The sequence below is a fragment of the Diuraphis noxia genome, unplaced genomic scaffold, assembly GCF_037042655.1.
Source record: "Diuraphis noxia isolate RWA-SAM2 unplaced genomic scaffold, SU_Dnox_SAM2 contig0001, whole genome shotgun sequence".
In the NCBI taxonomy this organism is placed as follows: Eukaryota; Metazoa; Arthropoda; class Insecta; order Hemiptera; family Aphididae; genus Diuraphis; species Diuraphis noxia.
This window is the reverse complement of record NW_028301711.1, coordinates 35,888,265-35,915,235: the sequence shown is the minus strand read 5'-3', so window position 1 is coordinate 35,915,235 and position 26,971 is coordinate 35,888,265. Positions and strand designations below refer to the sequence as shown.

The window sequence follows — 26,971 nt, the reverse complement described above, 5'->3', positions numbered from 1 at the left end:
ATAGTTATTACGTTTGGATCGATTGGGTATTATAAATTTCAAAATAATTGAATAATTGAAGTAATTTGAAATATGTAATACAATTATTGAACTGTTTTATACATGTTATGTTAACCGTAAAAAAACTGTATAATTATAATAAATCATAATATGTGTTTTAAATAGTATACCATATATAATTATTGTTACTTATAAGTTATAATAGGTAGTAATTACTATAATATGATATTATATACCTACGAATCTACGATATGTATCAACAACTCACATTTTAACACAATAACACTAACCTATCTGAAATTTTTAAGAGGACATTAAACTTAATAAAATTATATTATGTGTTCTTAAATTTATTCGTCTTATACAAATAACGGAATAATAATTGACAATAACATAACAAATTTGCCTCCAGCCACTCCAATTTTGTGTTGTTAGCTTTAATATTATCGTTAATTGACCAATAATTATCAAACCTAATCACAAGACTATTTCTATGTTCTCTTGTTAGTTTTGTTCAATATTAAAATGTTTAAGACAATTATGGTCATTTTTAAATATAAATATTTTATACTCTATTTAAGACACTCATAATTTGGTTAAAATTAAAATATCGACAAGAAAACACAGACAATATTCTTACCTTTGTGATGGGTAATGGTCAATTCACATTAATATTTAATCCAATTACACAAAATTGATATTGTTGAACGGAAATATTAAATGCCATTACATAAAATATATTATATACGGCATTAAAAATACAATTAATTGTTATAAGATAAATATCGATAAAAAGTTCAGGAGGGATCTACTCCCACCACTATACTATACCATATTATATATTCCATAAAGCATAATATACACTTCGGATTCACATATTATATATTTATATGACTATGTTATAATGTAAATGTAGCCATGTGTACATGTATATGGTGTATTATACATTTAAATATTGCGCGTTATATTATATAGTGAATAACTTGAACCGAAGAGTGTCTATTATAAATACCTATTAACTATATTACTAATACATATCAAACGTCAATCGTTACGACAAAACCTGATTTTTATTACTTTAGGTATTTGCTAACGCCGTTATAAAATAATAAATAATAACCATGAGTAAAAATTGTTCCGTATATTTATTTAGATTATGGTTGACAATAGTTAACTTCTTTGTTATGTTTCATTAATCATTGCTTTGACACGTTGGCGGATAAATATATTTTAATTAGTTGGTAATATATTTAGGTAAGTATTCCATAAATAAGACTAATGAGCTTGTTGAATAAACTGTTTGTAATTATAATAGATTATAATATCTGTACAGTTGCATCAATGCATATTACAATTTTTAGTATCGTTATAGTGTTATTATGTATCCATCTACGATCTACTCAACGTTTGTCTGTAGAGAAATGTCGATAATTTGTTTAAAATCTATTACAATTATCATTTTTAATATTTTAACAACAAGCATTAGAGTGACGTCAATGTGGAGAAATGAATATCAAACTACGATGTACCTACCTTATATAAACAAATGAGTCTTTATATAATATATTCTATAAACCAGAATTGTCAGGCGGCAAACGAGTTATCGACCTTGAAGATAAATGCCAGACCACGAAGGTAATACGGATATTATTCTTGAAGATATTATTTTGTAATAGGTAGGTACCTAGTCGTTCATATAGTTCTAGTGTTAACGTATTCTTTCATTGTCATATTTTTACTATTTCTTCATCACAGTATTGTAAATCTTAAACAGTAGTTTATATTATACAAACAGTGACGAGGTGTTAGGCCATATCATTTTTGTGTTAGGTACCTATATCTTCGATTGTTCGTTTGGTTTTTGATCATATGTATATAAAGCGTCCAGTATGATTCATCGTGAGTGTGCTACCTAGGCATATCTCTATTTCGAAGTTATATCGTGCGAAACAACTATTTAATTTTATATAACGATAAACTTTTTACTTTTTTTTATGCGTGTCAAAAAATTAAAAAATTTCATATTTTTATAAATCATGTTCCGTGTCATCAATTTTGTGATTGTGTTAAGTACTGTGGTGCCCTATGAAAAGGTGTTCGCCGCAAAACAGAATCCCCCTCATATAGTTTTTGTAATGGCTGACGACTTGGTAAGTGTTTTTATGAGAAAAAACGGAGTAATACAAATAATACATATATAGTATCATAAGTCATATAGATTTAAAGTATTCTAGTCTTCTAAATAATGACCTTTAAGCCCAATCAGACTAAAATATTTATTGTAAAAAGCAAATACATTATATATATATATATCTTTAATTCAAATTAAATAATTTTTGATTCTGAGCGGAGTGTTTAATTCATTTATTTTAAGATGTGTGCTTATTTTGATTAATTTTAGTAGTCGTAATTTTATGGAAAAAATTAAGGAAAATTGAAAAGTGACTAACTAATTGACTAAATTAAAAAAAATAATAACCATAAGGCATAGATATGTATACAAATGTATATATATCAGCATTTTATATACGCAATACATTTTTTGAAATAATAAAATATGTTGACTCTTTTTGAGTTAATATTATATTTTATAGGCATATCAAATTTTCGATTATTGTCGATAAAATATACAAGTTTAATAAGTACAACAACGTTCCTCGTTTCTCGTAAGTTATTTTTAGTAGAAATAAAAAAGTAGTCGAGTGTAAATCGACAAACATTTTTTATGAGCATCTATTGTTCAATTTTGTTGTCATTGAATGTTCAAATGTTAATTAATAAATGTCAAATCAAACGATGTTCTTATTTTATTGCAATTCAAAAACGAATAACCGCAATTTGGTACTTTATAATAATATGCTAATTTTATCATTTTCTATTTTACTTTTTTTTTTTTAATTTGACTCTTTTTGAGCTTTTTATAGGCATGAGAAATTTTTGTATATATTTGGAACTTATCCACCTGATTTTTTTTGGCTTAAAAATCCGGACGCGAATATTTGTTCATTTTTTAACAGTGCATACTATTTTTATTAGTTGGGTACCAAGATAAAAATTCTACACAAATAAATTGGTCCCAGTTATTATAACAATCAGGTTATGATGCATGACTCTCCCATATAGGTTTTTTTTTGTATTTAGTAATTTTTTTAAATTATTTTTTCTCATTATTAATACGAACGATAGCGATTAAGAGCTTATTATTTCACAACTAATATATAAATCTATAAGATATTGATATAATAGGTACATAAACATAATATATAATAATATATTATATTTTGTTTCGTGTTAACCTAACCTTTATTATACGTGTATATGTATATTCTGACAATATTTAAGTACTAGATTGTGTATAATTCCTTGTATATTAAACTATAATATAGTACAAGGTATATATACCTATAATTTTTGTACTATAATGTATTGATGTGCGGTAGGAGTATAAATATAATATAATAATATAATATATTAATATGTAGGTACCAACTATACACTATACTTATATTTTGTAAACTATCGTGTTGTGTTGTCTCAAATATAAAAAGGTAAAAAGTGTTATGCGCATATTTAATTGATGTTAAAAATTTAAATTCCATACACACTTTATAGGGTTGGAACGACGTCAGCTTTCATGGTTCAAACCAAATAAATACTCCCAATATCGATGCACTGGCATATGACGGAATAATTCTAAACAATCATTATAGCGAATCTTTGTGTACACCGTCTCGGTCGGCATTGCTTACTGGAAAATATCCTATTCATACCGGTTTGTTATTGATTATTATTATTATTGTTATTGTTATTGTTATGGCTATTAGTATCTTACAATATTATTACAGCCTACAGGACTTCAGCTATACATACTAAAATCATTGTGACGCTGTTAATATTGTGGCTATTTATAATTTATATAGGTTGTAATTACCTTACAACTTGTAAAGTAGTTGTATTATAGAGGCATAGCCCTAGTCATTATAGATTCAAAAATACATTTTAATGAATTGACGGAGTACAGATTACAGACATGTGCTATAATGTTATAATACCTACTACAATTAACAATAATTTAATAGGTACCTACAAACATGAAATATTATATATTAGGTAGCCAGGTAGGTATCTACCTATTTTATTGTAATATTAAGTTTTATTAAGTATTAAATTATTTCATAATTTTAATATCATAATATAAATTACAAGTCACAATCAAGACCAACACATTGAAATTAAGCTATAGGTATTATACCTAGTCACTTTATCTACATACAAATCAATATTATATGATAAGTTCATGTATCAGAAAATTTACGAAAATTAAAAGATGAAATAAACTATTCTTACAATGATGTTAATTAACATAAGTAGGTAATTTAATGAATGATAATAATTTTAATAATTTAAAATTGTAAATGCATGCTATGTTGTCACTTGTAAAACCTTAATTATACTATAGTTGAAGACACTGAAGTAAAATAAATATGTACTTATATAATAGTACATTAGTACCTAATAAAAACTTAGTTGACTGCAGGTAGTAAGTTTTATTAGAAATAACTAATAACTAGGCATAATAAGGACTTGTAGCTCTAAAAAATACTCAAATATGCACTTAAAAATGACCGAATATGCAGTCATGCATCAATAGATTACCTCCCCTCCGAAAAAAAAGGTATAAAAAATATGTGGTGAAATTAAATATTTATTTTATTGAAACTTGAATTAAAAATTACTTAATAAATTGCATTCTTAAAAGTTAATTTGTTTAAATTTTAGTCTTCCGTGTCTTCCGATCGTAAAGTAAATATAAAACAACGTTTAAATATTTAAACATTTAAATGTTGTAATTTCTTTACCTTGAAAATTACACGGCCACAATGGGATGTTTCCTAATGTTTTTAACGTGAATCTACGACGATTACTTGACTACTTGACAATAAATTTGTATACCTACACCGAAATGATGTTTATTTCTTTTTCTTTTTTTATTCTGTAAACACTTTTTCTCCCTATAAACTTGCTCAAAAGTATCAAGTGCAGCATCTTTTCTGAAAGGTAATGTTATTGAGCTGGTACTTTAAACAGGTAATTTTTCGATTTTCGAAACGGTATTCGAAATAAAAGCGGTTAAAGAAGAAAAAACTTACGGTATCACGATTTTATAATATTAAATAATTATGGACGACGCTTTCTACCAGAAATATTGCTTCAAATTAAACACGACAAGAAATCTTTTTTGTTGTATTTTGGATTTCGTTTCTTATGGTTTAAAGTTGGAAAATTTTAGCCATTTTTGAGCTATTAATAGACATTTTAATTTTAATCTTTTTTTTGTAATTCGGTTAAAAACATTCGTAAAAACTTGAAATTTGGGTTGTTTACTTATATTATCCTTGCCTACCCATGGTAAAATTTGTCTAAAATCTTAAGTTATTTCTTTTTTTAAATTTTTATGATATTATTTCCTAATTATAAATTATAATTATAATTATATAAATTACCTATTTATATAAATCGTTATTCTTAAGCTGTTCTTATAACGCTTTGTATTTAGAAACGAATAAAATTAAATAAAAAAGGTTCCTTCGTCCACTTAAAATTGTTTTTTATCAAATACGATCATTTTCATTGTATTCAAATCGAATCCAGTAAAATTACACTATCCTGTCCGAGGGTCCCTTCTATAGACAAACATCCACCACCGAAATGCTGACCTACTTTTTTTAATAGTAGTTGCTAAATATTAAAGATCCATTGGCGATTGGCATGTTTTTTTTTATAATTATTTAATGTTCAAATTTTGACCATATTTATTAAAATCTTGAAAATTTGCAAACTATTTTATAGTTAAAAAATTATAAAATGTTCAATTTTTATAGCTAGACATGAAAATTCAGATCAACGATTCTCATAAATAGACAAATAGTTCAAATAAAGTTCATAAAGTAACCAAAAAATATAAACTCAGTTATTTTTTACAGATGTTCAAAATTGTACGAAATTACATATTAAAACTAAGAATAACGTTTTTTGTTTTTAGTTTTTGTAATTTAAAATATTAGTGGTGGGCATTTGAGATGTTTAGAGTACAATACTATTCTATATTGTATACACAATAAAATTTTTAAATTCAATTTATTTGGTGACAATTAATTTAATATACTGTTTGTCGTACAAACATAAAAATATGAAGAAAAATAAAAATAAAACAAACATCTAATAGTAAAATAAATTTCTAAATCACAATAATATCATACAATTAGTAGTATTATAAACTGATAGATAATCTTCGATCTGAATCAACACATCCATTTTAGATTCTGAGCGGAGCGATAAATGTATAAATTATACAATATTGATTTTTAATTTTACAATGATGTGTATTTTAGATTCTGAGCGGAGCGATGAATGTATTGATTTTACCATGATGTGTGTGTGTTTTTTTTTTTTTTGTGTCTGTCATCACAAGGGAAAAACGGGAAATTTTACGCACACTCATTTTTCGACAAAATCGATTTTGGTTTTTGATGTAACTTTAAAACAAATGACCATAGATACATGAAATTTTCACCGAATGTTTATATAAGTATATTCTATCCACCATGCAATTTTCAAAAAATTTCGACTTAAGTTGAACTATTCATAGGCATTTCAAATTTTCGATCATTATTAGTTTTTTTTTAATTAATATCGATAAAAATTTATTTGTTAGGCAGAAAAGCTTGAAAATTTAATACAAGGCTCTTAACATATTGTTACAATGGCAGTTGAAAAATAAAATAAATTCATAGTCACAATTTTTTTTTATAAGTATTCAAAGTTTGAATTTTGACAAAATACGTAAAAATCACGAAAATTCACAAATTATTTTAAGCTAGAAATTCATAAAAAATTTTCTTTTTAAATCTAAGATTTAAAAATTTAATACAAGATTCCTTACAAGTTTTTCAATCTTTATCACAAATAAATATTCCACCTGAAATTCAAATTAAATTTTTATGAGCATTTGAAATTTAAATTTTTACAACATTGGATTTTCACTTTTAGCGATTTCCTTATTTTGGTGTAACTCTAAAACAAATTACCGCAGATACTTGAAATTTTGACTGAATGTTTATATAGGCGTTTTATATATTTGATAAAATTTTCAAAATATTTAGATTTGTTTTGAGCTGTTGACTGACATTTTAATTTTTCAACTTTATTAGTTTTTTTTTCTATAAATATCGATAAAAATGTATTTGTTCGGTAGAAAAGCTTGAAAATGTATTACAAGGCTTCTAACACATTGTAACAATAGAAGTTAAAAAATATTAAAAATTCGTAGGCACAATTTTTTTTTATAAGCATTTAAAGTTCAAATTTTGACTAAATACGTAAAAATTACGGCAATGTTCAAATTATCTTAGATAGAAATTCATAAAAGTTTTTCTTTTTAGATCTAAGATTTGAAAATTTAATACAAGGCTCATTATATATTTTTACAATAGCAATTGAAAAATAAAAGAAATATATAGTCACCATTTTTTTTTATAAGCATTTAAAGTTCAAATTTTGACTAAATACGTAAAAATTACAGCAATGTTCAAATTATCTTAGATAGAAATTCATAAAAGGTTTCCTTTTTAATTCTAAGATTTGAAAATTTAATACAAGGCTCCTAACATATTTTTACAATAGCAGTTGCAAAATAAAAGGAATACATAGTCACAATTTTTTTTTTAAGCATTCAAAGTTTGAGTTTTGACAACATATTATGTAAAAATCACGAAAATACAGAAATTATTTTAAGCTAGAAATTCATAAAAAATTTTCTTTTTATATCTAAGATTTGAAAATTTAATACAAGGCTCATAATATATTTTTACAATAAAAATTGAAAAATAAAAGAAATGCGTAGTCACAATTTTTTTTTTACAAGCATTCAAAGTTTGAATTTTGACAACATATGTAAAAATCACGAAAATTCGCAAATTATTTCAAATTAGAAATTCATAAAAATTTTTCTTTTTAAATCTAAGATTTGAAAATTTTTAATAATCTATAATATATCCTAGACAGATAAACCGTCTTCGCTCAGAATCGTTTTTTGTATACAATGATATAATATCATTGGATTCAAATTTAATTCCATCCATTACAGTAACCCCTTGTAACCTACTGTACAGCAGAGCGAAATACACGACTTACCCGCCTTTTTTTATTTTGTCTGTGTACATAATAAGTTTTCGAATTTCAGCTTTGATTTTCAACTTCATTAGCTTTTCCGGTTGGAAAGTGAATCTAGTTGGTGGATTGGGAAGGTATAATTTTTAAATTCTCAGTATTTTTCAAAAGCACTGGGAAAAACAAAAAATAAGGAAAACGATAATTGTTACGCAAAATCAATTTTCGAGAAAATTTATGTTAGATATTGGTGTGACTCTAAAACAAATTACTGTAGACACATGAAATTTTTATTGAATGTGTATACTGGAATGTTCTATAGCTACTTGATTCGATTTTCAAAATATTTCAAATCTTTTTAAGTTATTTATAGACATTTAAAATTTTTAATGTTTTTAGTTTATTTTTTTAAAAATGATAGTAAATTTTATTCGTTTTGTAAAAAACTTCAAAATTGTATAAAAACCTCATAATATATTGTTACAACGGTAGTTAAAAACATTTCAAAACATGGTCACAATTTTTTTTTTAAATGAGTAGGTATTGAATATTCGAATTTTGACAAAATAGTAAAAATCACGAAAATTACAATTTATTTTGAGTTAAAAATTAATAAAGATTTATCTTTTTAAATCTAAGGTTTAAAAATTCAATACAAGATTCTTCATGAGTTTGTCTACTTATATCAAATAAAAATGTGTACCAGTACCAGAAGTCAAATTAAATTTTTATAAGCATTTGAATTACAATAATGGACATTCTCTCAATTTCCCTTGTACTGATATTCTTATTTTGTTGTTATTCAAAAACAAATAACTGTAAAAACTTGAAATTTACACTTTATTTTAGTTTTATTAATTCCTATACTTGATATAATTTTCTAAATATTCCAACAATTTTTAAGTTATCTATAGACATTTTTAATTTTTCACTTTTTTAGTTTTTGTTTCTATAAATGACAATAATATTTCATTTATTAGGGAAAAACCTTGAAAATTTAATATAAGGTTTTCAATCATTTATTTAATTGAAATTTAAATGTACAAATTCTTCGGTTGTTAAAAATTTATAAGACATTTGAATTGTATAGCATAGGATTGTAAATTTAAAATAAGGTTCCACGTAAGTATTTAATTCTGTAACGAAAAATCTTAAAACTATCCACATACAGTTTTTTTATAGGTAGTTATTTTAAGTTCAAATTTGGGTGAAATTACATATTAAATAACCAAGAATCCAAGAATAACGATTTTAATTATATTGTTGTAATTTAAACATATTATTCGTCGGGTACATAATTCTATGTAGATGTACCTAAGTGTCCCTGCGGCATATGATTTCGCTAACACCGATTACGTTGTGTAGGACCTCGATAACTGAGTAAAAGGCCAACCTAAGAGACTTTTCAGTTTTCCCATTATCGTAACAATGGAGATTAATTATACGAAATATTGAGTACGAAATTGTAGTGTTGGCAGGCACACCTGGAGATGATTAATGTAATAATGACCTAATATGGCTTCGGTTCATGGAGATTACGTGTGTCGCCAGTGGAGGTCGTACGGGGGAGGCTATGGGTGGATCGCCCCCCCCCCCCTTGGTTAAATATAAAATATAAAATTATTACATTGTATAGATTTTTCTATGACTTCTATTTTTGAATACTTATTGTATTTAATGTGAAAAATATTTTGCCCTCCCTCCCTCGGAACTAGTCAAGGACCACCACTGTGTGTCGCGAATAACATGATGTGAACCGAACGGCCGCACGAGCGTGGGATGCTGCGATATCCTAATGATACGCGCGTGCGCATTTGCGCGATTCCACCATAGACACATACTTATATCTTATCAATAGGAGAGGAAACGCAGAGAGTAGGACTATATAGGAGAGCCCCGAATAAACAAAAATCAGACGTGAGCCACCAGAATCAGTGCAAGCACCTTCACGCCAGACACCATTCCAAATTAATCATTTGGACTTAGAATATTTTCAATTAAATCATTCTTGTTCAGTAATAGTGTTTTATTCGCACCGCAAGCAAATAAATATATAATTATTAATAGGGTTCGGAAGTTATAGGAGCAAAAAAAGGCAAAATATATTTATTTATTTACCTATTAAAAGTGTATTACTTATTTATTAATATACACAAAAAAAATTCTAAAGACATATATTTAAAAAAAAAATTGTATTATTCAAAACTCTTATATAAGTTAAATATAAAAAGTGTGGCGCGTTACCGGTTGGCGTTTGAGATTTTATTGAACTGAAAGAATAGTTAAATAAATATTTTTTCATTATTTGTGAAATAAGAAATAGATTTATGTTGAATAATACCTGTTAAGTTGTTTTTCGCTTTACTAGCGTTGTGTTATGTAACATTATTTAAAATAAATTGGTTAAGAATGAAAAAAAAATTAATTTTTGTTGAAAATATTAAATATAGGTACATATAAATATGCGAAGATTGACGAAATATGCACTTTTTCTCTAAAATTATGGAAATATGCAAAATATGCATTTTTAATTTTTAATTTTTAAACTCAACATTGTATAGTTCGGATTTCTAGCTTGGTCTGCTACAATTCGACAGCATACAGAACAATATGCAACTCCTATAACTTCCGAACCCTAATTATTAATCACAAGTCAAGTTGTTATACTTATTTCACCCGAACCATCCACTTCAACACAAGTCGTTCGTTCTCCTGTATGCTGGGACGCTACAATAATGAATCTGATTTGATTAATTTGGAATTTATTTTATAGATACCTTTTTTCTTTTTTTTTTTTGTAATAACACTATAATTAATATAGTTTAAAACATCCTAGACTGATAGTCTTCGCTCAGAATCGTTTTCCGTATACAAATATACAATGATATTATATTATTGAATTCAGATTTAATACCACCCATCATAGTAACCAGTAACCCACTTGTAAACTAGGTACTGTACAGCAGAGTTATACATCCACCTACCAACTTTTTTATATTGTTTTAAATGTTTTAATTCTAAAAATATTTATTCTTGAAACTTAAAACATGACACTTTTTTTCTATGCACAATTCAATTTTTCAAAATATTTAGACTATAATTTTAAGCATTTAAAATTTTTTTTTATGTTAGTAAAAATGTTCATGTTTCAATGGTCAAACAGTTTGAAAGTTTAGTAAAACGTTTCTCATAAGTAGTTTTTATAACAATCTAAACATTTTTAAAAATATAAACCCAATATTTTATTTTTTCATATTTAAAGTTAACTATTTTAACGTAATTGGATATTGAATGAAAGATTAGAGTTTTATTCATTCAATAATTATTATTCGTAAATATTTTTAACTATTTTTTCAATGTAGGTACAGTGTATACTGTATAGTAATTACTAATTATAGTACCTATACATATTAAAACCATCAAAATATTTATTATTTAGATTAATTTTAATGTATATTTACTAGTATACCTATGTAGTATATGCCGTTCTATGGTCGTAGTAGATACACATTAAGTACCTATTGTATTTTGCTATTTGGGTCTATTAAAATAAAATAATAAATACGTTTATCATTTTAGTTAATTTATATATTATATAGAGCTAGATCGCATCTAGGCGTTTTTGGCGCGTGACCGCTTTTTTCATGATTATAATCAATAGAAAAAAGATTTAATGTATAGTGTAAAGCGTTTTATATGATATAATAAATATCACTGTCATTTAGAACAAATAAAGAAGCGGAAATAATTATAATTATTCATAGGTTATACAGTAAGAAAAAATATATTATAATATTATAATATTAAAATTTAATTAGTATAAAAATTATTATCCACTTGAGGATACCAGCAAACTGCTTGCTTTTTCTTTGGCCCAAGTGCAATATATACAAAACGCATTTCTAATTATTATTTTTTAGAGTATGATAAATCGATTTGTTTAAATTTGTCTCAAAACAATTTCAACATCATTTAATTTTAGAAACATTTATTTCTTTTTTGAAAATCACATAATAATAAAAATAAAATATAAAACCAATATGTCAAATACCTGTGTACACAAATTTATTGCTAACTATAAGTGAGATGAAAACGTTTTATACAGCAGATATTGACAGACACCCGTAGGTTTTAAATCAATATGTTTTAGTAACCATGGAAACTGTATTATAATTTTCATTTGGAGTATATTATTCAGTATTATTTATTGACATTGCATGGAAACTAAAAGCCAAAGAAGAAATATAATTTCTAAGCAAAATAGTATTGGAAGAACTATGTTTTGAAAACTTGATTAAGTACATCTAAATGAGTTTAACATATAACTATATTGGTGATAAATTATAAAATGATAATCTAAATAAGTATCTATATTTTAGTCAGACAAATACTGGCAACATAAAATTTATTTTCTACTAAAAGAGAGTGCACATAATAATTTATGAAAAAAAAACTACTTTAGGGTTCAAAAAAAATTATTGTAATCAGTATTAAATTTTTAATCGATCGTTTGACCCAAGTGAAATGTGTAAATGTTCATTGAATTTCATTCAGAAACAAATACAAAATATTTATCTTACATATTATTTTATAGTTATTTATTTAGAAATATATTTTAATTGTAATTTAAGAAGATATGTTTTATACAATTACATTACATGCTGGTTTTTATTTTTTATCTTTGATCATTTTTAGGAATCACATATAAATTAAATATTTTACTATAAAAATAATAACTAATTATTTTGGTTTAACTCTTGGGTATTTTTTTTCATAATTTCCAATTTTATTTTGAAGGAATTTAAATTTAACCAATTTAGGTGCTTTATATATGATTCCAAACCACTAATATATATAAAAACAAAATCTTGAGTTATTAGGTATATTTATCTATTTTTATAAGTAGGTACATTTAAATTATAAAAATTAAAAAAAATTAACTCATTGTAAACTGTAGAGACCCGATAAGAATTATTTTTGTTTCATTTTTGTTTCATCATTGTTATTTTCAAGTTCACATCAGTTATACTTTATACCTATATGCATTTTAGTCAAGGTTGGTAAAGCCAAAGAGTGGCCGTCAATGTCCAGTGTTATTATATAAGAAAATATGACTGATTATCTTATAATTACTTCGTTACATAATTTATCAATATTATAGTAATTTATCAAACAATCAAGCATTATATACTATTACTATATTTATTAATGATAATACTACCGAATGCTCGAAAACCCTAAATTATTATAACCCTAATTATATATAAATGGTCATAGGCACTGACGCCTATGAATATGAGTCACATACTTTGCAGAGTAAGGTCGCCTGCAATGATTTAACAAATATATTATAAGTAAAATCAATGAATTTTGATTAAATTGGATAGGACTAAAAACTATGACTCGTACAAAAAGACTACCTGCGCCTGATGTTTGGATGATTTAGGTAGGTAGTGGTATAGTGGATATTTCATCACATGTTTACCCATAGTCAATTAGGATTTTTTTTACTTAATTAACGAAACTGGCATTATTTCATACAGATATATGCTTTACTATTGTATTCATAACACAATTGTAAATAAATATTCAAATATTGTAAGTGCTGGAATGTTTATCTGTTATCTGTACATAAGTACAGTCGTACAGCCGGTACAGATACCTACACGTATTTTATTAGGTACTTTATTGTTAGAGGTCTAGAGCAAGGACATTCATGAAACATAATACCTATGTGTGTTTTTTTTGTGTAATTGTTATTTCAGTAAGTACAATAAAATACAGTAGAATACAATTCATATCGTGTTTTTCATCAAATAATTAAAATCACTACCTCATCAATATTTGTCCATATTTTGACATTTAAGGGTTAAATAGCAGGTAATATTTTAAATATATATTTTAAATGTTTGTCGAAACTTTAGCACTGAAGTAAGAATTTTTCGTAAATCAAATATCAGTGTCAAAAATTATTTATGGCTTTACTGTGAATTTTCTGCAAAAAAATAAAAACGATAGAAACTAATTTTCATTTTAATAGTCAGTGGGTAGTTGAGGTTATAAATCATAATAGTATAATAAAGTGTACATAAATATTGATCAAATCATTTATTAGGTATACGTGTAGCCGTCGTACGTATATTTTGTTCAATACCTTTTATACGGATTACAGTTAGTATTAGGTTTAGGTAGCTACGTGACGATGGTCTAATAAATAAATAAATAAATAAATATATTTATATTTACTTGATTATTTATTGTAAATAGCATAAATTAAAAATAATAACCCATCCCCCAACTATTAATTTAAAACAGAGTGAATTGGATTTTAATAAGCTTTAATCTGTTTAAACTTTAAAATGTAGCTAAAACATTATTTTATGCGATTATTACCAATTATATTATTAAAAATTATTAATCTAATAAAATTACTTATGTACTTTATACTTCGCAGTTATAGTTATGTAACTGCTCTGTAACTATCTCTCACCTACCTACGTATACGATATTTATATGCATGTTTTAGTTACTATTATTCTCTAAAAAATAATGCGTATTTACATATTTGGGTTTATTTTGGTAATGCTTTATTAAATAAGTTTTGGTTTACTTTAAAATCATAACATAAATTACTATTAGTTACCTAAATGTTTTCTAATTTTTCAGGGACGCAACATAATGTGATATTAGAGCCCGAACCTTGGGGGTTACCATTGAATGAAATATTACTGCCTGAACATTTAAATAAATTAGGTTATGAATCTCATGCGGTTGGTAAATGGCATTTGGGTTACTTCAAGAAAACTTATACACCAACATACCGAGGTTTCAAAAGCTTTTATGGTTTCTGGAATGGATATCAAGATTATTATACACATATGGTCCAAGCAACTGTAAGTATATCTATGAAATAGGTGCATAGAAAGGTAATGTATAAACATATCTTTCATATAATCGGTTCCCAATCTTGCATCTCTTTGCTCGATTGTTTCTGAAGCTCGTATTGCCATTTTCTTTCATGCTTGATGCATAGAATTACCAATCATTCTTTTTTTGGGAGGCATAATTGCATAGAAATTGCGTTATTAAAACAATAAAAACAAAATATCAATAAAAACTTGTAATACCACGAAAATAAACAATAAAACATTTAGGGATAATAATTTCTTTCACACAAATAGCAACCATCACTAATAAGTAATAACAACTATAATTAGGTAATAGAAACCATCTATAAACAAAAATTTCTATCGTTAATCTCAAAACGTCTCTTTGAGTAACTCCTGGGGTTTGGGGAGGTGAATTGATTTGTGAATCTAAACCATCCAGGATGTCACTCAATCGCATGCAAAAAAATTCATTGAAATCGGTCCAGCCGTTTAAGAGGAGTCAGTGACATATACACGTATAGTAGAATTATATTTATAAAGATAATAACTAGATATCAGATTTAAATGCCTTTAAAACTATTCAAAAATGCCTAAAAATAGCAATGCATTAATCAATATTATAACCACAATAATGTCCTTAAAAAATGACCTACTATTTTTAACACTTCTTTAGCAAACGAAAATACGAACTTTATAAAACAAATGTGATTACGAATGTAACACCAAATAACTAATTAGAAGTTACTGGTTTGAATTTCATACATAATACAACCATCATTAACCGCACTGTAGATAAATAAAGACTTTATCGTTGTATATTAAAGTCTATAGAGAGTCACTGTAATGGATGTATATTAAATTTGAAATTCATTGATATATAATCAATATATTGTATTCGAAAAACGATTCTGACTTCTGAGCAAAAATGGGTTGTCTGCCTAAAATAATACTAAGTTTATTTTATAATATACTGATTTTGTGATTTATTTTACTATAAGTCATTAGTATTACAGCAGGTTAAATTTATTTTGTCGAAAAAATTATATTTGAAAACGTTGTCATGTGTATAAAATATAATAATATTTATTATAATATATTTATATTATTTATTATAATATACTCTAGAGTTTTCAAGTGTCAAAGGTTATTCGCTTTTGAATTACAACAAAATAAGAAAATCACTTCATTAGAAATCGAATGTTATAAAAATTTGAACTTAAAATTCCCATAAAATTTGAATTTGATTTTCCGGTATACATTTTTATTTTAAGGTGGGTAAACTTCCGAGGAACATTGTATTACATATTCTAGTTTTTGATCGAGCGAAAATTTTTTTGATTGATATTAATTTAACAAAATACTAATATAGTAATCGAAAAACTACATATGCCTTTTAATAGCTGATCATGAACCAAAATATTTTGAAAATCGTACTATACAAAATGATAATACAAACATTCAGTGAAAATGTCATGCAGGTATTATATACCTATTGTATTTTTTTTAGAGTTACAACAAAAATCAAAATCAATTTTGGTATCGGCGTTTTAATTAAATGCTGAGAATATTAAATTTTGACTGTCCAAATAATATCCTAAGCATCAGCTAAATTTATTTTTCGATTTATTGAAAAATCGAAGCATTATAAATTTACTTATTGCGTAATGTGTGCACAAATACGTCGTTCCGCTCAGAATGTCAGAATCTAAAAATTTAACCTATAATGTAGGTACTTACTAATAATGTCTAATAGTAAAATAAATTACTTTCTTCTTCAACAACAACAACAGCTTAACGGCCCATTGAGGAACTGCGCTGACACTAGTAAGCTTTTCCATTTTTCTCTGTCCAAAGTCCAGTCTAACGTTGCATGCTCATCTATCAGTCTCATATCCTTTTCTTACTTTAATAACAATTATATCATAAAAAATACTTACGTAGTAATATTTTAAGTTGACATATTATATCGCAGCGAATCCTTTTGCTATTGACAAGCGCGGATCAATTCCGAGATGCCGGGGGGGGGGGATTATAAATAAGTATACATAGTTAGATACCTACTGCTAAATACGAGTATATTATATGTATATACATACAAATAAATTCCTGATTATTTATAATGAATACTTTTTTTCGTAAACTGCATTGAATTTCTTTATTAAATTAAAAATGTGTAATATCGACAGTGTTCCTCTTAGACATTATGTTTATGTTCAATAAACGAATAATATGAAATAATTACAGTATAACAACAATAATACAAACGTCACCAATTAAATTAAAAAAATCAATCGCGGTCACTTTTAACGGCGTATTATTATTAATTATAATTTCGATTACTGATTAGTAAGGAAATTATACGTAATACGAGTACGTGTATATCTATGGTTGTCAAACTACGGAGTGTGTAATCTAAAATCAACAGTCATTTGGTACTGCTAGAAGTAAATTCATATCTGTATTATAGATAAATATATTTCAGGCAGTTTTGTAAACAAAATAAACATGGAATCTTATACTATTTTTAGGACAAAACTCTATGGGTCGGTTGGGCTGGCCGGCTGGTGATTATCGTCGCTCCTACGGTCACAATAATAATATTGTTGTTATCGACACTTCATATATTATTTATGTTATAAAAATAAAAGACGAAAATTAATTGATCTAACAATAAATTAGAGCGGTATAACACAAAATAATGCAATTTAATAGTACAACAAATTAGATTAACACATTTTTATACAGCTGACGGGGGGGGGGGGCGCCCCTACCACCCCCTCCTGGATCCGCGCCTGGCTATTGATCATAATTTTTTTTAGCATATTTTAATCGAGTTATGTTTTTATCTATATCTAATATTTGTTGTGTTGTAGTTTGCATCTTTTGAAGGGTTTGATATGAGACGCGATTTAAATCCAGACTGGTCAAGTGTTGGGAAATATTCAACTCATTTATTTACCAAGGAAGCTACTGATATTATATTGAATCATAATAATTCTAAGCCCTTGTTTTTGTACCTTGCCCATTTGGCTCCACACGCAGGAACTTACGAAAATCCATTACAAGCACCACAAGAAGACATAAATAAGTTTCAATCGATCAAGGACAAGAACCGCCGTAAATATGCTGGTATGTCATACCTAATAAACTGTTCATAAATATATTATATTACCAACATATTTTAATTAATAAACATTTCTAGGCAGGTAAGTACCTACATACTTGTCAATTTTTATGATGTTTCAAACAAATTTAGACATTAAACCGTTTAGGAAGCTACATCTATAATATTATAATATTATAATAATATCATATCTTCTAGGAATGATGAAAAATCTTGATGATTCTGTAGCTGAAGTGTTTAGCGCATTACATAAAAACAATATGCTTGATAATACAATATTTGTATTTGTGTCAGACAATGGAGCTCCAACTAATGGTATCCACAGAAATCATGGTTCTAATTGGCCACTGAAAGGAGTATGTTTTGATAATATTAATTAGTATTAATATATTTTTACAACACAATATTTTATAGTTACCTATTATTTTATTTATATTTATATTATACAAAGTAGGTATATACAAAGCTATGAGAATTGCTGTGCTAACTTTCATATGCACCCTAGAGCAATAATATTTCCCACCCTAGGAAAAAGCTTAAGTACATAATTTGCCAATTCTCTCCCCTCCTTCTTAACACGACTATGAGCTATCAGTATAAAATGTTGTCAGTAGTTTCATTTTATAATGTATAATGATTAATGGCCAATTATATATAAGAAAGCATTTTACAAATTCCTATTTTAAAGAGATCCTTAAACAAGGATTATAAAATGAACAGTGGAAATTGTTTTTTTTAATTTTTGTTTATATATGGTTTACATTGGTTACTCAGACAGGCGAGGTAAAAGCATACATCAAATCATCTTGTTTGCGTGGCATCGATTTAAGACACTATAGGTCTATATCTTTAGGTCTACCTATCTTAATACCAAATGTATGTTTATGCATAATATATACTGATACAAAAACTATTGCATTTTTAGAAAAGTCCACAGAAATAATTATTTTTAATAAATAAAGTTGATCCAATAAATAATAATCATTATTATTTTATATTATTAATATGCTAATGATCTAAAGGAAATATCTATCTGCATTCTAAAAAACTGATAATAAAAAAAAAGTTATAACACAAAACAATAACTACACGGTCGAAGCTTTGTCATTCAGCAAGTTAAATATATACCTACAATACTTAAAACCTAACCCTGTACGGCTATACAGCTATACTGTACCCTATTAATATTTATTATATACTTTCTAAGCTACTAGTAATATATAATATAATTATAGATACGTTTCAACATTTAAATATAATACTCATTATTTTTAATAATTAATAAGGTAATTTTTACCCAATTATTATTCTTTAATGAAAAATTTCAAAATAAAATAACGTAGTTCTTTGAAAAATGTAAAAATGTATGGAACCGTATTCAACAATATAGAACAGAAATGTGAAATAAGAACGAACGCCCAACTGTACCTGTTTTACAAAAGAGAAGATGTGGTCCAATTCACAGAGGGACAAGAATAGAATGGGCAGGCCATGTATGGCGGGCCCATGGAAGTATGTTAAAAGATGCATTGACATATATGGCAAGGGGGAAAAGACCTAGGGAGCTAAGGACAGCATCAAGGAATTATTAGAAGACATTAAAGTGGACTGGAAATAGGCATATGATAGAGAGAGAGATGGAAGGAAGTGTTTTTGGCGGCCAGGAGTCTAAATGGCTCGTAAAAGCTTGTTAAAAAACATATATATATATATATATATTCTTATATTTTAAATACATTTTTGTTTTGGTCGAAAAGGGATAGACCTATTTTAATGTGGTTGAAAAGTGAATTGGCCGAAAAGGGAAGGGTACGTTTTTGGTCGAAAACAGCCATGCCCTGAACAATCAGAAGGCTTAGCTAATTGGTCTTGGTGTGTTAATTATTGAGCCTGTGAATTGTATTGGATTAAATAATTAGAAAAGATACTAAATGTGAATCGTTTTAATTAAAGGAAAAAGCTACACCATGGGAAGGTGGTATTCGAACTGCAGCATTCGTATGGAGTAAATTATTAACCAAAAAGAAAACACTCCCAAATCAACTAATGCATATTTCTGATTGGTTACCAACATTATACCAGGCAGCAGGTAAATTATATTATTTTTATATCTAATATATATTATATTATTAAAACGTGAGGCGATTTCTTATGACAGTCATATCTGAAGTTTTACTGGATCGATTTTCATGATTTCTTTTTCTGACACTAGTACTCGGTGTTCAGATAAGCCAGCAAATAGAAAAGTGCAAAAAATGTATTATTTAATTAGTCTTTACTCGTTAAAAGTATAAAGTTAGCCGTATTGTTACATGGTGACGCGCGTTGCTTGTGGCGCACATATTATACACAAATCTTTACAACCCCCACTACTCCTACGAGTCCTACGTCTGCAGCAATACTGCTGGGTCGTCGTCGGTAGCGACGACTTGCGTGGTGCGTTACTTCCTAGCGTATAATATGTTACCGGAAATTTTTACATTTAGGAAATGTAATTCCTAATAACGGAAGGAAATGATATCATTACCTAACGATATCAGATAAAGATGCCATATATATTTTTTTTTAGATATTTTACTTTAATCTGCCTAATTTAAATATTATTTATATCAAATATTAATTACTCTCCTATTACCCTTATAAATAACCAATGATCAATAATCAATAAAATATCAATTGTTGTGAAAAAAATTTTTTAGTACCTACTTTAATTTGTGTAATTTAAGCTTTTTACATTTTCACTGGTAAGACTACACTTTTTATAAAACACATAAATGTTAGTAATGTTACGATAATAATATTTTTTTATTAACCGTTTTAACGATATTAGTCATTTATATCTACCTGAAATTTTTTGAACAAGGAAAATATTGACGGTAGTTGTAGTATAATGGTTTTTAGCATGTCACCGTTACGGCGTTACCAGTTAGTTAGCGTTCTAACGTTACATTGTAAAGTCAGTCCACATGACCAGCAGGCTGTAACGTCATAATTGACAATGCTTTTGCGTAAGAAAGCGATGCGTGATAACATTGCCTAATAAAATACGGAAATGATGACAATTCCCAGACAATGATATCATCTATTTCCGCTATATATCAATTAATTCCCATAGTAAGTGATAGAAATCGTTTATTTTATTCCGTGGCGATCGTGGCATATGTTATACCTAGAGGTCGGATTTTTATGATTTTACATATTTGTTTCTAGTCTATGCAGTTAAGCGGGAGTGAGAAATCTTTATGATTCATGAAACACAGAATTTATAGGAAAAAATTTATTCTGCATAAAAAAGCATATTTTATGGATTTGAGAATATTTAACACGTTAGAGAATATTTGAGAATATTTTTGTAATATCGGCATATAATGAATATATTTCTCGTATATCAGCACTTTGATAGGTATAATGTTCACTAAATAATTCTGTTTATAAATAATTAATTTCTGGATAATATTCCTTATCGATTGCGATTGCACGTAGGTTATTACTTATTTCGTTAGCTAAAATAAATTTAAACTGAATTTTTTTTTAATATTAAAAGAATATTTTGCATATTTAAGGACATAAAACATCATATATCTGGTATTTTAAAAGAGTATTAAGAGAATATATTGCCTAATTTATACGACATCAAAAAATCATATTTTCAGGATTTTAAGAGAATATAAATCCGACTTATACCATTGATTAAATGTATGTAATATACTTGGTACCAACGCAAAAATTATAGAGAGATATTTGATTAAGAGTTGTAACTTATTGATATACTGGTTATATATACCAAATTAGAAAAAATAAATAATCACAGTAGGTATAAGAACATCATGTCCAAAAACGTTCCGAACTTGGCGGATGGTGACAAATAGACCAACTGCTATAACAATAATTATTACAAGATATTAAAATAGAATAAAACGGTCTCCGTTATCATCGTTTTTATACCTACTTATTGAATATGCATTTTGCGACAAATTAAGGTGTTCTATAAAAGTTTAAAATAAAATGAGATATTAATATAGACACTTAATACTTAGCGAAACCCCAAAACAAAATAAATAATATGAATAGTCGAACCAATGAATATTGAATAGGTACTTAATCTGTTTGAAAAAAAAACAAAAATTCCCCATGGAAGATCACCTCGTAGTTCTCACACTAATCCATCAGGCCGGATTCTAGGTCTATTTAATATAAAAATTATAAAATAAAAATATCTTATAGGAATAGGCAATAGCTAAAATGCAATCACCAACTATATATCAGGAGATGGAAAAATTCTTAGCAGTACAAAATGTAAAATGAAAATCAACTGAAACCTACTTACTTTATATACTTACAAATACCAAAATTGTGTACTGTGTTGCAATAAACAACAATTATAAAATTCACATTTATATTTAAAATCTTCAGTAATTTGTATAGTTAATAATTACTGATTACGTCATATAATAAATTATAGCGTACCTATAATTTATAATTATTAAGAAATATAAAAAATGGATTCATTCATAAACAGGTATAATAATGTTTGTAAAATTTATAAATATTGTGTCATGCTATTACTGATTTGTATTTGAATAAGAAATGAGAATTGAAATTTATTTAGTACTGCGCTAGGCAATGACTATAATTTATCGATTGTGTATTATTTTTATATATTTTTTTTATGATCAAGTACAAATTCGTATATATTAAATAAATTGATAAAAAGGTTTTAAATAGGTAATCAAATAGTTCAATAAACTTAAATTTTGCCGTCCTTTTTTAGACAATCATTTATATATTACATGTATATTATTATTTTTAAGTCGTAAAAGTTTCTACCTAAATAAAATATTTGCAGGCGGAAATACTCAAGATCTAGGAGCTATTGATGGTATTAGTATGTGGGAATCATTTTCAAATGATAAAAAATCTCCAAGAAAACAAATTTTGCATAATATCGACGACATAACTGGTTATGCGGCAATTAGAGATACTAACTTCAAATACATAAAAGGTTAGTTTAAAATTATGTTAGAATAGTCATAACTTATAAAAATATTGTATAGAATAGTTAATTTAATTCATAATAATATTAAACAATTACACATTTCGGTTTGTCGTTCGTGACATTTTATTATTGAGAACAGACGAATAATCATAACATTACATTTTAATTTAAAGTCAATAATATAGATAGGTATAGAAGGTACCAATGTTTACCAATACTTTGAGCACCAAATCTCGTTTTATTTCTTAATTTTATGAATATAGTATATGTGGTAATGTGGTATAGCCATATAGGTAGGTATCCCATCATTAATGATTAAACATTTTTGTATTATTTGATTTATTTTTGAAAAAAAAAGAATACAAAAGTATTCACTTTGTTCAAAACGCAATGAAAAAAAACTTCAACACACCTATTTAATATTAAGTACATTATGCACATTAATACCTATAAATGCTTATGAAATATTGCTTTTAATATGTTTTTTTTTTGTAATGTAGGCATTAGCACAACTAGTCATTAGAACAAGGAGGTGCTTAAGCTTCAGGTTTTGTTGTGATTTAATGAAACCTAACTTTTTAAACAATTCCTTAGGGTGCTAATTTTGAGTTAGGGGGGGGGGGCTAAGGACCCAAAGCACCCCTTCCTAGTTGTGCCAACGGTAATAGGTGCATCTTTCTTCTAGTTTCATTTTCTTTAGACTTTAATTGCAATAGTACCGTTTATTTTGCTCAAGTTCTGTTAATGTATACCTACTAGCTCTGTTTCATATATAATATATAGGTATGTATACGTAATATTTCTAATTCAACCAAATCTAAAATAATACAAATAAAAACATAAAAATGAAAATAATCTTTCGACTCAAAGAATATGCATGTACCTACTATAAAAGTTAAGTGTTATATATATCTGCATTCTATACATATAATATATAGGCTAAAAGATCGGTAATATAAGTTGATACCTACCTACACTTTTTAAAACGTTTCGTTTTGAGATTTATAATAATAATTTGCTTTACCAACAATTCTTTTTGCGTATGAACCCCTAGCTGTTTCTAAATTAAATTAATTTGGTTAATTAATATGGTTACCTATACATTTATACATAATATACCTTCAATAGACAATAGTGCTTAATAATTTTTAACTTTTCATTATTCTAGGAAGTACATTTTTAGGCTATCTTGATTATTGGTCAGGATCGTTGTCACCGAGTGAACTTCATTATGATGTTGATGTTGTATTGAATAGCACTACAGCCGGTATACTATCACAAATAAATAGAGATCGTTTAACGCCGTCTTTGATTGAGTCACTCCGCAACAATTCGACAGTACGGTGCGATTTCGAGAAAGACATGAGACCATGCAAGCCATTAATTAAACCATGTTTATTTCATATTGTCAAAGACCCCTGTGAACTGGTCAATTTGAATTACAAACCAAACAGCAAAATGAGAAAGTTTGTTGAGGCGAAAATTGACTATTTCGAGACAACTTTGGGAAAATTTAAAAAATCTGCGTCCAAGCCCTTAAATGTGAGAGGTACCAAAAATGCAAATCCTGCTTTGTACAATAACACATGGATCAGCTGGGATGATCATCAACAATAATTGATTCAACATGTTTTTAACGTGTTTTAATTATATTAGAATTCAAAAAAGAAAAATCGTCAGACTTTAATTAAATTATATTATTATAGTTAAAACTTAAAAAGTATCATACATCAATTAACATATCTATAATAATTATCAAAACATATAATATAATATAATATATTTGTATACGGCTGTTTAGCTACCTATATACATATAGGTATTAGTAAATAGACTATAAAGTACAAACTTTGGATAAAACATTAAATAAAGTGAATTATATATTTACATCATATAAGCATGGTAATTAAATTATATAATTTTTTTTATTATTCATACCATCATACCTATGAGAATTGTGTATGATATTCTTTTTATTGTTAAAGTATTTAATTTCTAATAAAATATCTATGATTTAAATTATAATGTGGCGTGTTAAGGTGAAATTTGGCATTGTAAATTAGATTTAGTAAAATAAACTAAATTACAAAAAGTTTTAAAAGTAATTATTACGGTACACTCTGAGAAGAGTGAGACCAATTACCCACATATTATTTCGATAATCTTTCTAATTTTTTTTTTTTTATACCCAGATTTTAGAAATTTTTAAATTTAAATATCTTAGAAATAATTGTTTTGTCTCGACATAACACAAACCCGTAAAATATTGAGCAATTATATGTACACGAATTCCTCTTTATACTTAGTCGTATACAAACAACTTTATTATTAAATAGACATTTTTCAAGTCGAATACATTAGGCAATAATTAACCATTTCTAAAGCCTATAGAATCATTGATTTAAATAACAATATATTATTATTTCGCTAACTATAAATTATACCATACACAATAGTCTATAAGTAATATATCAAAATCATATTATCAGTATTATTGGACATATAAACTATATTATTTACATTTTACAACCATTGCAACAAAAAATATCAAACATCTATAAAAATTAATCGACTTATTCTCAACTAGGTATTCTTTATTATTCGAAATATTCTTTTATCTTGAATATTCTAAAATATTCAAAAATAACTTTTGTCATCAATTTACCTGTTTCATGATTTGTAAATATTTCGAATTCCCATCTGACAGCATATAGATTAAAAAAAATACGCTAACCTCTAGCTATAATTAATTAATGTTAAGTATTAACAGATATCAACCCTTTTACAAAGTGTATATTATATTATATATTTATTCAGACTAAAAAAAATTAATTAAATGCAGTAATATATATATATATAACAATAAAAATAATAATTCTAGTAATATACTAGAATATATAAGTAATTCAGACTAATATGTGCAATATTATGGCAAAATATAAACATTTTTTTTCCTCTTCTGATTAATGAATATCATTTAATAATATCAGTGATTTTGTTTTAAAGCTATCATGATTCACGAGAAAGAAGAAATATGTCTAAATGCATACACATTTTATTAGATAAAATAAACGCTCGAAACAGAAAAGAATTGGTACCACTATAATGAGGAACTGAAAACAAATTTGAATTAGGTACGTTTAATTAGATATGGAATTCGAAAACCAGTGGCGTATATAGAAGGGGGCCACCTAGTGAAATTTTATTATACAGTCGTTGCCAGAAAAATTGAGACGGCGGCAGCAGCGCTTTTTGGTGTAGGCTTTTTTGTTTAAATTCATCTAACAGCATTCCAAAAAATCCTATTGAAGCTTTAAAAAAATGTTACAAAGTTGAATTTCCACCAATATATGTCCTGTTGAAAATATTATGTACCATACCTACCTGTTACTACTGCATCAGTTGAAAGGAGTTTTTCAACACTGAGTCGACTTAAAACATTTTTGAGAAATCAACAAGGAAACGTTAGATTGTCGGGCCTTGCATTGATGACGATTCATTGTAACATACTTCTAAATGTTGAGGATATTGTTAATATTTTTATTAAAAAAAAAAAATAGAAAAATGAATTTTACATAAAATTGAGACAAAAAAAATGTTAAGTCTACCTAGGTATTGTAGATAAAATGCTTAATTTATTATTATATGTTTCTTATTTAATAATAAATATACCTATATTAATACATTTAAATTCCTATATTTGTTATTTCCTAAATATTATGTTTACAATACTGTAAAATATACATTTATGGGTTGAGGCCATTGAAAGTTAAGTTAGGATAATGTTTATAT

General features: G+C 26.5%; 1 protein-coding gene across 1 annotated transcript; it reads left to right on the top strand.

Moving 5' to 3' along the window:
• Nucleotides 1–1,670: 1,670 nt before the first annotated feature.
• On the top strand, nt 1,671–25,243 carry LOC107168434 (arylsulfatase B-like). Its single transcript, XM_089216505.1, has 8 exons — nt 1,671–2,150; nt 3,613–3,772; nt 14,836–15,062; nt 17,933–18,188; nt 18,382–18,539; nt 20,137–20,272; nt 23,030–23,185; nt 24,348–25,243. The coding sequence occupies exons 1-8, from the start codon at nt 2,037–2,039 to the stop codon at nt 24,794–24,796; spliced, it is 1,656 nt and encodes a 551-aa protein (XP_089072631.1). The 5' UTR covers nt 1,671–2,036; the 3' UTR covers nt 24,797–25,243.
• The last annotated feature ends 1,728 nt before the right edge of the window (nt 25,244–26,971 follow it).